Source organism: Python bivittatus, unplaced genomic scaffold (assembly GCF_059951505.1).
Source record: "Python bivittatus isolate LINGU-HERP-01145 unplaced genomic scaffold, Pbiv_v1 ctg000020_np1212, whole genome shotgun sequence".
NCBI classification, from domain to species: Eukaryota; Metazoa; Chordata; class Lepidosauria; order Squamata; family Pythonidae; genus Python; species Python bivittatus.
The window spans coordinates 33,028,568-33,045,562 of record NW_028277030.1 but is presented as its reverse complement, the minus strand read 5'-3'; the positions used below and the strand labels follow the sequence as shown (position 1 = coordinate 33,045,562).

Sequence of the window (16,995 nt, the reverse complement as noted above, 5' to 3'; positions counted from 1 at the left end):
AGACAGCATAACACAAGACATTAATCTCTCCTGTCTGAAACCCACTTGCTTCTTAGGCAGAATATTGCACCATTCTAAGTAATGTGTGTGTGTGTGTGTGTGTGTGTGTGTGTGTGTGTGTATGCCATTGAGTCAGTCTTGACTCCTAGCAACTGCTTGGAGTAGTGCCTGCAATTTTCTTGGCAAGATTTTCAGAAGTGGTTTGCCATTGCCTTCTTCCTAGGGCTGAGAGAGAGTGACTGGCTCAAAGCTACCCAAGTGACTTCATGTCTAAGACAGGACTAGAATTCATAATCTCCTGGTTTCTAGCCTGGGGCCTTAACCACTACACCAAACTGGCTCTCACTGTAAGTGATAGGGCTATGCAAAACAGTGCAAGAAGTATTTTGCAAAAGGCAGGAGCAAGTATAAAGCACTTCTCAAATCATTCAAGCACCTTGTGTAATTTCCTTCTGCTTTTCAACTTCACTGAATTAATTTAGGATTCTCAAAGGAATACCAATGGGCAGTTGGGAATGATTTTTTATTCAATTCAAAGGTCAGTATATTAGCTGAGTCATCACCAAAAATAGCTTTTGATAACTCTTCTCCTGGATATTAGGTAGAACTGCTCTTTCTCTAGGAATACCTTTCTAGAAAGACTAACCTACGAACTGGTTTTAGAGAACTGAAATAAATTGCTGTGTGTGATATTACACTTCCTTCTTTTTATTAGGGTTTTATACAGTTTATTCTAGTTTCCAGAGGGACTCAGGGAGAGGAGCCAATTATTGTCCCTATAGGTTTGAACTTTGCAATCAATTTGGCTTTAGTCCTGAAACAACCTAGTCAAATTATGGTTAGAATTTTACTATAGCTCTTTTTTAAAATTATGGTGCACTAACTATTCTAACTATTCAACTATTCTATTCGATATAAACTATTCTAACTATTTAAAATTAGTTCCTGAAACTCTTTCATATCTGTGTTCATAATCTTAAATATATGATTCCTGTATGCATCACTGTTAAATTGCTAAACTGTTTATAGTACAGCATATCTACCCTCAACCTATGATCTCAAATTTCTCCTAATTACTACTTTAAGGAATCTTTCTTCGCTCTACTTCCAATTCTTCCAGCCCAGATCTGAAGCGTACCAAGTTTTGAAAAAATAAAACGAAGTTCACTTGAACTATAGGGTTGTGAAGCATCAAGCATTACTGATACCTCTATTTTGAGGGTACAATTGGTTGTTACAGAGAGTTATAAAGAAATAAACTAAACTATTAAATATTGGGATTTGTTAATGACAGAATAACTTCTACCATATGCTGTCTATAAACTACAGCATGGCATGTCAGGAAATAAGAGCATCCATATTAGGGCAGACTCTAACATTACCTATGTAAATCCATTTCTGCAGTGTCACGGGATTTTCTACCTCTTCCTGCAACCCTACAATTCTTTCCAAAACTGCTTCTCATTTAATTTACTTGTTATGGTTTGGAATTACACAATGGGAACAACTGGATAACATAAAGTTTGGCCTACTACAGCTTTGGGAAGCACAAATATGCTAGAAAAAGCTATTAGAATTACATACTTGTCTTCTGTGGTTGCCACGCAGAAAAGAGCTGGGTATTCCATTTTTACACTCTGAGTCACTTTGTTCTTCATAGCTTTCAAACTCACTAGAACTCCATCCATATTCTAGAGAGCTATTTCCACCTTCATCTCCATTCTCAACATCATCATAAATCATCTCCTCTGCATCCATTAAAATATAAAATATAATTTTGTTATACTCATGAAAAGTTCTACCCCAAATCTCTGCCTATAAAAAAATATATATTTCTTTGCAATTTTCAATCCAAGAAATAAAAAATAGTGAGATGTATAAGGAAAGGTCTGTTATCACACCACCAATTTTAAAATTTGGGCTTCAGGCTTAGAATCTCTTACAAAATATAATCTCTAGGAAATGCAGCTTTTTTCATGTTTTTAAATACAAAAGTCATAATTTTAAATCATTTATAATTTGGACATAAGCTAATATATTTTTCTGCTATGTGTATGTTTAAGAATGACTAGTATTCATGCCTTACAAACTCCCCCCATTTCCATTTATTTATTTATTTATTTATTTATTTATTTATTCATTCATTTCATTTCATTTCATTTCATTTCATTTTATTTTATTTTATTTTATTTTATTTTATTTTATTTCCTACCACAATTCCAAGACTCTTGATGGTTTATATTATTGAAACAAAAAATAAAACATTCTCGGTAAAAAAAACTGGTGGTATTGAATACTCCTAAGAGGCCTAAAAGGACCAGAAGGTGTACTCTATCTCCATCCAAGTCTCAACAAAGTAATTAACAACAGCAAGCAACACTTTCTCTGTCTCATGCTCATCCCTGAAATTGGCCCAAATAAAATCTGCTTCCTTTAGGGTAGTCGTAGTTGCCCCACAACCACAGTCTCAATAATCCACTGTAAAAAAGGGAGGCTAGAAACAGGACAGTAATTGTCAAAGATAGTCAGGTACATGGAGGGCTTCTTAAGGAGGGGCCATACCATAGCCTTTTTCAAGAATGTGGGAACTGCCCTATAGAAGAGTAACTTTGAAGATAACCTTGAGGAAGGAATGCAAGAATGGTTAAGTAAACTTAGCCCTAGAAAAAAGAAGGGGTGAAAAAGAAACTCAATATAACCCTGTCTTCTCTTTGGTATAAGAGGGGGCAGAGAAAAACTGTCAGGCTTTCAAGACTCTGATATTCTACCCTACAACAGAGAGTTCCACTAATCTTTGTGGCCTACCCTCCTGAAGCGAGATGTTACCATTCTCCAGAACCAGCCCAACACACTAAGGAGCTAGAAGTGACAGGGATTCAAGCCACAGGGATTCAACCATAGTAAGCTTAACCAGATTAGTTAAAGAACTAATAGTTCCAGTCAGATAATATGCTATCTATAGTTAGTTTTGGAGGACTTGGCTTTTTGTGTGTTGTATGAACCCAATCTGCTTAATTTATACACCAATATACTGAACAAACCAAGAAAATGAGTTAATTCAGTAGCCAAGTTAAGCATGTTGTGTAAATCCAGTCAATGAATCAAAAAAATTAAAAAAGAAATCTAAGCCAATTTGTTCTATTTATACATTTTTTTTTAATTGTGCTAACTCTAGATTTTAATTCACTTTATTTACTAAAAACACACAGATCTCAGACAGGGTGGTTCTGCTGTATGCCCACTCCTCAAAAAGCTGTTGCTGGACCCAACATCCAGGACAATTTTCATCCAGTCTCTAACTTTCCCTCTTTAGGGAAAGTTGTTGAGAAGCTGGTTGTTTCAGCTTCAGAGGGCTCTGAAGGAAATGGATTATCTTGACCCTTTTCAGTCAGGTTTAAGACTGGGACACAGTACTGAGACAGAATTGGTCATGCTTATGCAAGATTACTTTTGGCAGAGCCAGGACAGGGTAACACAACCATCCTGGGTCTTCTTCTTCTCTCAGCAGCATTCAGTATGATTGACCATGGCATTCTTCTGGACTAAGGGAATAAGAAGCAGAGGGCAGCACTGTGTAGTGGTGATTCTTCTTTCTCTGTGGCCATTTCCAGTCAGTCTAGGCAGAGGGGGAGAGATAGAGCCCAAAATCTTTGATATGTGAGGTGCCATAAGGCTTGACACTTTCACCCCTCCTGTTTAGCATTTTCATGAGTCCATTGGCTGAAGTCATCTGCCAGTTCAGGATCAGGTATCATCGGTAACCTGATGATACTCAGTTGTACATCTCAACCCAAGTCAGCCAAGAAATGCTTTCCAGGTCTTGTCCCTGTGCCTGGATGCTGTGGGGGGTCTGAATGTTGAGGAATACTCAGACTCAACCCTAACAAGACCAAGTGGCTGTAGGTATCTGGCCCAGCCAGAACCAGAAACTTTTCTTCCTTAGTCCCAAATGGCTTTGCACTTCCCTATTCAGTACTGATGTGTAATTTACAGTCTTTCTGGACTCCCAGCTCCTGCTTGAACAGCAGGTGGTAGGTTTGGAGAGGAAAGCCCTTCCCAAAAATTATCTTATGCCCCAATTGTACCTTTTTCTGGGCCAGGAAGCCTTCCAGACAGTCAATAATGCTTTGGTCACCTTGCACTAGACTATTGCAACATGCTTTATATGGGTCTGTCCTTGAAGATCACACAGAAGCTATAGCTGGTCCAGAAAGCAGCAGCACAGGCAATTATGGCATGCCACAGGATGCATCTCTGTTTTGTGAACTGCACTGGTTACCAGTAGGTTTCTGGGTGGAATTAAAGGTGCTGGTTATCACCTTCATGGCACTGAGCATGACTATCTAAAGGACTGTCCATCTCTTGTAGTTTCTGTCCATCCTGTGTGATCAGATAGAATTGAGATGCTTTGTGTCCCATTGATTAAACAGAATCATTTGATGGGACCCACGAAACAGGTCTTCTCTGTCATAGCACCTGCCCTGTGGAACAGGATCCTTACAGAAATCCATATGACTCCTACCCTGACCCCATTCAACAAGCTCTTAACATTCCCCCCACCCCCAAGCCTTAGGCTAGCATAAGCAGCAGGGTCCCTTGGGAAATGTTTTGTGTAAGAGAGTGTGTTGCTTTGTTCCTTTTGAATGTGCACTCATTGTTTTATTTTTTAGTCTTTTGATTATTTCAATCTGTTTTTAATATTGTACATCACCCAGAGTCATCATACAGTCAGGAGGCTTTACAAATTTGATAAATAAATAAAAGGGAGTGGGTGGGTTAAGATAGGTAATGCTATGAAAGAACTACCTGCCTAATACTGAGATAGGAACAACTAATTTCAATCAAACTATTCCATATGTGTATTTTTTTCCCAATTATTAAGTATTGGTGGCATACAATGTCACCATACATAAGATTTCAAATCTATCTATCTATGCTTGAATGTAAAATCAAGGAATCATCCCTTGGCAATTATTTTTATCATGTGTAACACAAAGTATGAACAGGTTGCAAATACTCTAAACTTTCTTAATGAACTATGGCAGAGAGCAACAGTATGAAATACAACTAAGATCAATTAAAGACATTCTAAATAGAGATGAAGGTCCAGAAGAAAGATCTAGACAACACATCATATCAACACATCAGATAAGTGGCCATGAAGTAGTATTCTTGGGAAAAAATTATGGGTTACAGTAGACATAAACTGTATATAAGTCAATATACAAAAGCACAAAACAACAGGTTTGAGATAAAATGGGATTTTGGCAAACCCTTCCCTTGTTTAGAAAAATATTACCCAACTGCCCTAGTGTAAAGAAGAGAGGGGAAATGGCATGAAGGATGAAATGAGATGATAATGCTAATCCATTCTGTTATAAAGTACATATACAATCTGATTTATGATAATTTTGGCAAGGCATTGTCTGATATATCCTGGTGCCGCGTGACTTAGGGCTTTAAATGTTATGACCATCCCTTTGAATTGAGTAGTAATTATTCCTGTTGTTAGATATCATTTTTAGGGACGTACAAAACTTCCAGGGACAGAACATTCCAGGGAACACTGGAACATTCCATATTTCTTTTGGACCACAAACTATTGCCTGAAAACTACCAACTATAACCACCACTTTTGAAATGAATGAGTTTATGTGTAGTTGGAAAGCAAAACAGAATGTTCCAATGTTCTTCAGAACACATCTGCTGCCCAGAGTCACTGCTATGAGATAGGCAGCCATATAAATTATTTAAACAAACCAACAAATACTGTAAATAAAAGCATTCCAACCTTAACAGAGTAGGTTTTGCACATTCCTAATTATTTCCCTGATCTAAATCAACCCCAAACTAAATGTTTCACTTCAGCAACGTTTGATTGGCCTGCTTGTAAACACAAAATTGAAGAAGAGACACGAAACCCAGAGCCCTTGGGTAAACTTTTAGAAACCTCCAGCAGTTATTAAATTGTAATTTTTAATGTGCCTGGAGAGCAATAATCTTTATTAATTTTAATTATATGCAAGTGAAATAAAGTTTCATTTTTACCTTGGCCCCATCTATGCTTGGGTACATAGTCCCCAGCATGCTATTCTAAAGCCAAATGAAGCCTTCAAGCTGGAAAGTATGCATCTCTATTCTATATGGCAACAGCATACCGTATAAAGGATATTGTAGAAGGACAGGGAGGCAAAAGTTAAAAAATTCTTCCACTTGGAATGTCTATCAGTATTTTCCCCTCTAATATTAGTAATTTCAAATCTTAAAGGTTGAATTTAAACTTATACCTGGTTCAGAGTCTGAATTTTCTCTTGGTACGTCATCATATATTACTTCATCAGGATCTAAAACCAAAAAAAAAAAAGAGAAAAAAAACCCCTCAGTGCATTATTATTGGAAAGATTCCTTTAAAAATAGTAAAAATTAGTAGGACAAACACTAAGAGACAGCTTATGGAGTGCAATGAAATAATGGTAAATACACCACACAGATCATATTCTGGTTTTTTCTAGTCAGGAGCATATCATTCATTTGATGCTGCTTCACAACTTCAAGTGAGTTGACAAGATGCAAATAAGAATGTTAAAAAACATCCTCTTGATTTCTCCTGCACTGTCCTGAATTTCTGCTTTGCATTATGAGATATCTGCAGAAAGCCTAAAGTTTTGAGATACTCTTACTTTTACAAATAACTCTGCAAAGACTTGTTTAATTCTTATAGAATACAATCATATAAATGTACTCATTAGAACACACGTTTATGGTTTATGTACCTAAATAAGCATTTTAGATACATAAGCTATAAACATGTATTCTAATGAATACATTTGCGTAACTGCACTCTGTAAAAATTAAACTAAATAAGCATTTTAGATTTGAAAATGCATGTTCTATATTGTAATTCCTCACGTTATATGATTGCTTGTGTGACAATTTACATTTTCAGCACTGATTCCTTATTATCTAACCTAAGTATAAATGCTATAGAAACAATTTTTATTTTACATCCTTCTCAGGAGCATTGTTTAAACTGTAGCATATGTGCTCAACTCTTGTCTGTTTCTAGTACACTTTCAAATGTCTATGAATTCATATGTGTTTCTTCTCATTTCTGTCATAGTATAAAGTTTTTAAAAAATGAATATTCACAAAGAGTAGGTGAGATTTTGAGCCATGAAGTGGGTGCGATTAAAACAAAAAGGGAAATTAATTTCCAACGCACATATTATTTCAGAAGGTCAATTCAAATTAGTATTTCCAAAGTTTAAATTCCTCAGATATTCATACAATGAAGAGGTTTTCCAGATTCATTGAAGAAATACAAGGAAATATACATCAAATTCAATATTTTGCTTTTCAGGCTTTATTTACACCTTTCTGAACTTGTACAATATATATGCTTTCCAGTTTCATTTATTTATTTCATCTAACTAGCATATGTAAATCATTTCCATATCAAGCAACTAACAAATGTTTTTCTTCAAGAGTACTAAGATATAATTGGACATAATACAGTATTTATTTTTGTGAACTACTGTAGCATTCCTGCAAACAGAGAAACAATCTCTGAATTCAAGGTGTGCAAAACATAATCCTTCAAATTGTTACAAGCTTGAAACATCATAAAATTTCCCACCCCAGTGGCAACAGACTATTTCAAACATTTTAGAAGCCTTTCAAACTTGGAACAGAATGGTTCTGAGATTAAAAGACTCCCAAGTTGCTTGAAACAGTTGATTACATACTCATGTTTTACAGAGCATTTTACATCCCCCACTTGGAATTTATAAATAGTATCTGAATAATGAAAACAGTCCAAGCATCCAAAAGATGTTGGCCCAGATTGTAATTAAACAATCTGATAAAAGCAGTAATTTGAGCCACTGACCCAAGATTGTCAAATTCCTTCAGAAGAACTGTTGGTCATCCATACTCACTCTCCATCCACTCTGTATTTGCAGGATCAGCCACCCATTTGGCTAAGGGATTCTCATCTTTGCTCCCTTGATTATCTTCACTATAAATTAAGCACACACAGAAAAAATAAAGATAATTTTCATATTTTCAATTGGACTTGAAGCACAATCTTGGGCATGTTGACTTGGAAACTCCATTCAGTTTAATGAGAGTAAGGGAAGACGGGATTCCATTTAGTTACTAAAATATCAGTTACTGAAATTAGAGAGGTCTTCAATAAAACGTAGTCCTCAACAATATATTGTTGTTACGTAAAATATGCTTCAAAAATCTAAATTGCTCCTGAGAGAACTGGCAAGCAAGCCTGATTCACTGGGCTTAAATAAAATGTATGCAGGAAAGAAAAATAACACACAAAAGTATCTTCTTTAGTAGGGGCATCAGTAGAGCTTTCTGGGCCTCAATACAATCCTTTCAGGCAAGACCTCTGTTACAGATTGCCCCTCATCTCCCAAGTCACTTAAAGTAATGCTCAACTGTTAGTCTTAGGGGGACAGCTTCACTGGCATCTCTGTAACTCTGCAGAGTGAGAGTTTTCTGGTATCTCCTTGCCTCTGTCTAGAGGTAATCCAGATTTTTGCAGACCAAATAAGGTATGCTTGTTTTCCCTCTCCTCATTCCTCCAGGAGGAAGAAGAAAAAGAGTGAGAAAATGAAGAAAGCAACTAGCAGCAATCCCTGAAGTCTTCTCCTTCCTTTCTACTGAGGCCCTACATTTTGGGCTACTGTATCTTGGCTGCACAACAACTGGATGACCAATAGACATGCAACGTGATACAGAAGAATTTAACTATCTGCTGCCATCACAGGGTCATCTGGATTTTTGCAGTTCAGACATCACAGCTCTACCCCACGTCATCAGGTATGCTGAAGTATAGGACAAAGACTGGGTGAAAAAGGGAGTCCAGTAGGCCTCAAAGTGGCTGCCTCCCCTACCTTCCCTATGTTTATACTACTATTCTTTCATCATCTAAAATGTAAAGAGTGTTGTCTTAATTCAACTTAAGGCCTTGCATGAACAAAATAGGGCTATGCAATACTTCATATTTCATCTCCAAATTAGAAAAGATGTGGTTCCTCATTTTTGTAAACAGGTACCATACTTGCAGACCTGAGCACTCTGAAGCACCTTTTGGAGATCAAATTAAAAGCACTCCAGAGCCCTAGAAAAACACAGCCTGTTTATTAATGGCCTGTGCTACTTTTCTGCTTTATCTTTACTACTCACTAGCAGGTGTGAAAAATCACATTCTGATTGCATTGACTGCCAAGAAGCTATTGAACAAGCAATCCACTTAACCATTTCCTCAACCCTCGTTCTGATATAGCCTGACAGAGTGGTTGCTTTCAACACGGTCTCCTTCACACAAAACAAAAGGCAAAGATGGATTAATATGCAGCTCTGCATCAGAGCTATTTTATTTACAATGTCAGTGGAAAGAGACAGGGTAGAAACAAACAAAATCTCTAGCCATTACAGTAGGACTCTCAGAAATGAATGTTTGGAAAAACAGCCTTGCTTTCTCAGACTCAAGAGACTGGGTGGCCTTTGTTCAAATAAGGCCATGTGGATTATTGCCAGTATGTTGCCACTGGAAGTCTAAATTTAGGAATCTGGTTTTGTCCATGTTGCCTAGCAAATGTTTACCTTTCATCCCCCCCTCCCAAAATACCTTGATTTGAAAAGCACTGTCTGCAGCTCTAAATGGCTAATCTCCACCCAAACTGCTTACAAAAGATAAGCATAAAACGTGTTATAAAAGGAAGGTTTTGAAGATGACTCAGAAATGAGTCACAATAATAATTAAGTGGAAGCACAGGTGCAGATAAAGCCAGGCTGAAGAAACAAACAGAACAGGTTTTGCAGAGAAAAGGTATCTGATACGAGTACTGAAAGAAAAAATGAAGAATAAAAAACTCTTATACATATGTCTGCTAGACAAGAAAGTTCATTTACTGCAGCATCTTGCTTTGTTCAAGAGACAAACAGATGGTTTTGGAAAAATCATAGGCATGACATAGCTACAGCCTGACTACCCTCAAAGAAGTAATAAGGCATTTGGAGCAGAAGATATACTAGCCTATATCCAATAATGTATCAGCAGACATCACCAGTCCTCTGGAACAGATTTTGGGCATGCTTGAAGAGGAGCAGGAATCTATTTCATAAATGGATGTCATTCCATCAACCGACAGGCATTACTGGCCATAGTCTTCTCTAACTGCTGACAACGTTAAAGAAGTTAAGTATGACTATGAAAAGATAGACTGTGGAAGGATCTATTCACTATCAACTTTTTCCTGAACATAAACTAATCCTACTGATGTCCTCAGTTTAAGGCTAAAACACTGGCCACCTACTTCTTCACTGAACTCCAGATGCACTGAGACTACAATTTTGTAGTACTTTCAAAATAAATGTAATTGTTTGACTTACCTGTTCTGAGGCTCTTCTGAACTCTGAGAATTTGAATGACCATCCTCAGCTACTATATGAACACTTGCTAAAGAAAAGATACAATCTCTCAGTCATAATAATATTAAAGTGAAAGCATTTTAAAATTAACATTCATTATAGTGAGTTGCCAAGTAAAATTTCCTGCTCTTAAATATTGTTCAGTGGGTTTCTAAAGGCCTTCACTGATAATATTACATTTTATGAGCTCCTCCAGATATGGGGAAGACAATAAAAATTACATGTAAGTGAGCAAAATGAAATAGAACATGCTACATCCTTCTATGCATGTATGTAAAACCCTTTTCATTTTATAATTTGTCAGCAAAACATATGAATTAATTGTGGTTTAGGAATGGAGACTGCATTTCAAAGAACTGAGAAATACAGTTAAGGGTTTATATAGTGAAATCCAATACAGAATAAACAGACTTCTGCAAAAAGATGTTTTCCTCTCCTTCCCAAATACTCTTTGCACACCCTTCAAAGTTTTCCAAAAGCCTGACAAACCAGGCAGAGAGAATTTGAGGGGGAAGAGCAGATGGGGGGAGGGGTCCTGTTAATAAATTCTTTAAATTTATTAAGAATACAATCCTAATAAAATTGATATTTTCTAGTACAAAAGAAACAAGCTGTCAACTGCACAAGACTATCCTTGTTAATATCAGTAGGATTAAGCTACTGATATTAACAAGGATATTTAAGCTGGGCTGTGGGTTGCAAACCTCAAAGTACAACCCACTGAGCAATGTGCAAAGCTTTGGATTACACGGAGAGTTCAAAATATCCAAGAAATTAGAGGACTAGTAATTGGAAAATAATTATATATATTTTTTAATGCAGTTGTCCATAACTCTACACTACCTTCTTCATCCACAGATAGGTTGCGTATTATAACAGGACTGGAATACGCTGGCAATATCAATGGCAAATTGGATGGCACAGCATAGCCACAAGGCACCGGAACTGAATATCCACTTGAGAGGGTGGGACTTATAGTTCCATCTTGTGTGCTTGGCTCCGGTGACAGCAATGGCTCCTTTTCCTGCATTGGCGAAATGGTTATGACAGAGTATGGGTTTACCCGTGGTAGGATGCCCTCTGCACTGGCTTTGGCGTTCTGCATTTTCTCAGTTTCTTCTATGATTTCTAGATTTTCATTCCCTTGAATACAAAAGATACATGCTGCTGTCAAAACAACTCTTTTCATAATGAGAGAAAACCAAACTTCCCTCTACAATGTGCTTTCTCCTTCCCTTCAAAACCAAGCTACCTTCTAGGACTGTGCTGCACTTCAGACCCAAAGGCAAAAAGGTGCTTGGAGCACACATGGTCTTCAACTCCTTAAAGCAGCTGTGCCTTTCCCAGGATAATGGAGATGACTTCTTGGGGAAGGAAAGCCCTGCAGTGGCCACCATCAGCTCCATCCCTTTGTTCTCTCCCCTGGGACTTTAAGGCAGCCTGAAGAGCACAGGACCACACCTGGTTTCCAATTATAAAAGGAAAATGCTGAGAGCACTAGAGGATGGGTGTGTTGGAAGGAAGATTTGTTTTATGTGGGAGAACACAAAGGAAGAATTTGTAGTGATCAACTCAATGGGGGGGGGGGAGGAGGTGGGGGGGAGGAGGAGGAGGAGGAGGAGCAGCAGCAGCAGCAGCAGGAGGAGGAGGAGCAGCCACCACCACCACCACCACCACCACCACCACCACCGGCTTCAGCAAAGCAACAGCAGGCAAGCTGAAAGGGGAAGTAGAGCCCAGCAAGTTCACCACTCCAGCAGAAATGCTGGGAAGCTGCAGCCAGCCAACAGGTGGTGAAGTACCTTCCTCTTCCTACCTCAGCACAAACTGAGAAACTGCAAAGCAGCAGTTCAGTACAGTGGCTGACAGCAACTGAAGCCAGCCGACTTGACGGTGGCTAAAGACTTTGGTATAAGCTCAGGCAACAAAGGAGAACAGAATTGTTATAGGACTGTTTAGGAATAAAACATAGGTGTTAATATATGCATAGTATAATATAGCATAGGCTTAGTAATAACTGCTAAGGTTATTAAGAAAATAAGTTTGTTAAATTTTATATAACAAAGGCCTCCCTGGAACACACAGGGAAGATAAAAACAGTCTTTTTGTTGGTCATTTGTAGCATTTCCCAAAAGAACCTCTTCACACTTTTGCAGTTACCATATGATCCCAGGAAAAGACCCATCAGGTTTAAGGAATTGCAGATCAGTGTACGTGTACACTCTAAAACACCCTTTTTCCTTCAAATCTGAAGCATTTAACACCTCTACTCTGTTATAAATCTTGAGGCCAAACCAGTTAATCTAAAGTTTGCCTAACAGATTGAATGCTCAAACTGTGGATTCTACTTGTATGCAAGCTAGTTTAAAACAACACCTAAATTCAGCCTCATTATTATTGGGCCTCTGTGTAACACCTATAAAAATATTTGTAGCCAATCCCCACCTCTCATTCCAGGCCCCAAAGGCCTCTTGAGAGGTTTTTAAAATGGTACAGGCGGAAACCGGAATTTTCTTCTGCAGTCCTAAGTCCTGCAAACTTTCCATTCGTGGTTCTTGGAAACCAGACTGACATAGATAGGAAAACTTTAGCACCTCAAACAGTGACTTGTCCTGAATTATACACCTCTTACCGTTTAATGTAGGAGATTAGAAAATATGACAATTTTTATAGTGTAATAAGTTTCTATCTTGACTGCCCTTGCAAATTCTTATAGAAGGCAGGGCAGAGAATTCCAAAAGCTGCATCTCTTGGCATTGAAGTAATCTCTGGATCTATACATTGAAAATATCATCTTAACAGTGGCCTATATGCATGGGTTCCTAAGTGTAATCTATATGCAATTTTTCCTGGAACAACTCATCTAGGCTTTCATGAAATGAACAGTTTTAATTTCTGAGGGCCTGAACTTTCTGATTCAATCCATGATTCCCAGGGAAGTGAATATTTGCAAAGACTATAGAGTTACTCTAAGAAGCAATTCATATTCACAAAACATTCTTATGGCTTATTTTGCATGGAATCATATACCTATAAAATTTGTCTCTTCTTGCAGTGGCAAAATAGTTTGTCTGTCTGCTTCTGGTATCTCATCCCCACTATCAAAGTCAAATTGTTCTCCTTCTTCTTCCTCGTCTTCATTAGCGGCAGTGATTAATATGTCATTTCCTAAAACTAAAAAGTGGACATTTTTAAAAGACAAATCAAAACCTTCACCAACAATGGGTATGAAATGAGTAACAATCATACTTTTAACACTTAACATTAGGGCTTCAGTATGCTTCACATATCAGTCTTAAATTCAAATCATGTCTATTTTCAAAATTATAATGTACATTGATGACTATGGAGCTAGTGTTGAAAGTGTATAGAAAGTACATGGTAAAAATTCAGCAGATGGATGAGGAGAAATGCCATCACTACACTAAACAATACTGATACAGAAGAATCCAGGCAATCTATTGTCAGTGATCAGCATCCTTACACTTCTATCAAAAGGTCCATAAAGCCAGTACAGGTAGTCTTTGATCTACAACCATTTGTTTAACGACCATTTGAAGTTACAATGGTGCTGAAAAAAATGACTTATGACTGATCCTCACACTTATGACTATTGCAGCATCCCTGCAGTCCTGTGATCAAAATTTGGGTGCTTGGCAACCGGCATGTATTTACAACAGTTGCAGGGTCCCGGGGTCACATAATCGCCATTTGCAACCTTCCTAGGGGGCTTCCGACAAGCAAAGTCAATGGGGGAAGCTAGATTCACTTAACAACTGCGGCAAGATCATAAAATCAGGCACAACTTAATGACATCGCTTAGCGATAGAAGCGATGGAAGTTCCATTCCCAATTGTGGTCATAAGTCAAGGACTACCTGTATGAAGGGGGACGCGGTGGCGCAGCGGCTTAATGACGCTGAAAGTTGCTGGCCAGAAATGGTCAACGCTTCAGCGGTTCGAGTCCAGCCTTCATGTTAAACAGGGTGAGCTCCTGTTTCCTCCCCAGTTCCTGTCAACCCAACAGTTCGAAAACTTATGTGAGTAGATAAATGGGGACTCTCACTCCGGTGGGAGGAAAAATGCTGGCGGCGCCTTGCAAAAAAGGAGTTGGGAGCAGTTGCCAGTAAGCACGAAAAACCGCGCGCGCCCGAAAAGGGCGCGAAGCAACGGAAACCCGCCTCCTGCGCTCGCCAGCTGGGCTGTGCCCTAGGAAGGAGGCTCTGGCAAACCACTTCCGAAAAACAGTTGCCTTGAAAACTGCAAGGACTTGTCCAAGCAGTCACTGCAGGGTCAGCAATGACTGAGCGCAGATAAAAAAAAAAAACCTGTATGAATCTCCAATTCACTTTCAACATTTAAACTGTTTCATATCAAGATGATTTTCCATATAGCCAATACCATTTCATTACTGAAACTTTCAATCTTCTAAGTGTGTGTATGTGTGTGTTTATATATCAGAAACTTTTTATACAGTTTTTCTTAACCTTTCCCTTCAAGTAGAAACACTTCTGTTAAGGCTTTACATGCAAGGCCCAAATATAGTTAGGAAAGGAACATATCAGCAACTACATTTATCTAATATTTTTAAAAGCACAGTGAAATTAAGGCAACCCATGCAAAGCTTATTTATTTTCCTGAACTATAAAAAGATGTTATCAGTTGCTCATCACCTAAGACACTCTCTGTATATTCCTCTGTCAAAGCCCAAACAAACCAAACCCTTTCAAACATTCTGCAATATTCTTCAACCAAGCTGAGCTAGCATATTTTACTATTAACACTGTAGCTACACCTTTACTTAATTAGCTTGTTTGATATTATTGCCTTTAAGGGCTACAAAGAATATTCATTACATATTACCTTCCTGCTAGCATATCATATGGTTTTCTTAGGTCTGTTTAAAATCTTTTTTTGTGCCCTCAGAAGATCATTAACCAAAAAGCATGTCAAAGTAAAAACTAAATATCCTCTCTTACAAGTCTCTGGAGATTGAACCGACATCCGTAGTGGGCTATAAAGAAAAACTGTGAGCAACTGGAACTCACACACTATAATAATCAGAATAAATCAGTTCTAAAAGGCAACCAATAAAATTATAACTAATTGGTTAATGTAGCAGATGTTAAATGTTCTCTTTTTTGCAAAATTCAGTATATATAGAAGTTGTTGTGGAACTGAGGCATCAGAATGTACTATTCTACTGAAAGATATTATGAGAGGAATTGGATGAAACAAATCCCATTCTCTTTGCATTTTACAATACTGTAACTATACAATTAAATAAAAAGCATATCAAGGACCCCAAATTTCATATTAATCAGGATTTCCTGCAAACTTTATCTACTTGTTCATGAATCAACATGCGTATCAAAGCAACTCTCGATTTTTGTCAAGACAGCCTGCTAAAGCATTGGTTCAAATATATAAACACAACTATTTCTGGTTTATGAAAGGTCCATTTTATTTTGATTTTGGTAAAGCAGAAGTTGTTGCAGGAAACCTTTTTTCTTAAGAAATCTTACTGAAATTATTTAGACAGGAATCTACAACTTTTTAAGGCCCTGGATTGCAGAGTCTGATATGATGATCCAAGGACTTAATTAAAAAAAAATGTAGATGATTTGGAAATATTTTTGTAATTAAAAAAAAAGTTTAATCTTTATGACATCCTGGTCATGTTGCTAATTCCTATGTTAGACTACCATAGGAGGAAGGATCACTAATTTATGCCTTAAAACGAGTCCCCAAGAAATCACAGAGTATGGTAGATTTCATTCCCTCCTCAGCACCCTGAGAAGAGAAAGAGGGGAGCAGAAGAAACAAATCTTGTTTTCATCTTGTAGGTCAGTGTTTCTCAATCTCAACAGCTTTAAGATGTGTGAACTTCAACTCCCAGATCTCCCCAGCTAGCATGATGACTGAGAGCCCCCCATGAAACCCTATATATGATCAAAGTATTTCTCTTTTTATTGATCGGACTGGAAAATTCTTGTTTTTGTCATTTGCTTTAACCTAAGAAGACGTAAAGTATAGAAGAACAACTTCTTGGCTTTGTGTATTTCTCTACAGCCTCTCGCTTCTCATATCATTTGGCTATAGGGAATGTAAGAGGAATTACTATTAAATAAATATGCCAAGGAGCAGGTTTCACCATGTTTATTTGCGAAGGTGATGAGATTTATGACTCAGATTGCAAGGAGGGAAGCAAGTTAACATTTGCCAGAAAAACCTTGACAACACTGGTTCCTTCACTAAATTCCAGGTTACGGTTTTTTTTTAAAAAAAGAAGTGTTTTTCAAACTTGGCACCTTTAAGACGTGTGGACTTCAACTCCCAGAATTCCCCCGACAGCATGCTGGCTGAGGAATTCTGGAAGTTGAAGTCCACACATCATAACTTTGCAAACACTGATTTATTTGATTCCAGGAGTTCAAGGCAGTTTTCGCAGGGATTTCCCTTCATTTTATCACAATAAACCTACAATGTAGAATATACACTGGTATGTGAAGAGCCTTAGCTTTTCGATATTTGGGAACTGACT

The 16,995-nt window shown here is 37.7% G+C and overlaps 1 protein-coding gene across 5 annotated transcripts in view; it reads right to left on the bottom strand.

The window, feature by feature from the left end:
- The window catches only part of ARHGEF10 (Rho guanine nucleotide exchange factor 10), a 106,275-nt gene that overhangs the window by 71,737 nt on the left and 17,543 nt on the right, over nt 1–16,995 (bottom strand). For all 5 annotated transcript variants that reach the window (XM_088136802.1, XM_088136805.1, XM_007425189.3 and 2 more), the window contains 6 exons: nt 13,483–13,626; nt 11,296–11,595; nt 10,414–10,480; nt 7,938–8,017; nt 6,288–6,344; nt 1,585–1,748 (listed from right to left, as the gene is read on the bottom strand). In XM_088136802.1, the coding sequence (XP_087992928.1) occupies nt 1,585–1,748; nt 6,288–6,344; nt 7,938–8,017; nt 10,414–10,480; nt 11,296–11,595; nt 13,483–13,626 (812 nt within the window). The remainder of the gene's footprint in view (nt 1–1,584; nt 1,749–6,287; nt 6,345–7,937; nt 8,018–10,413; nt 10,481–11,295; nt 11,596–13,482; nt 13,627–16,995) is intronic.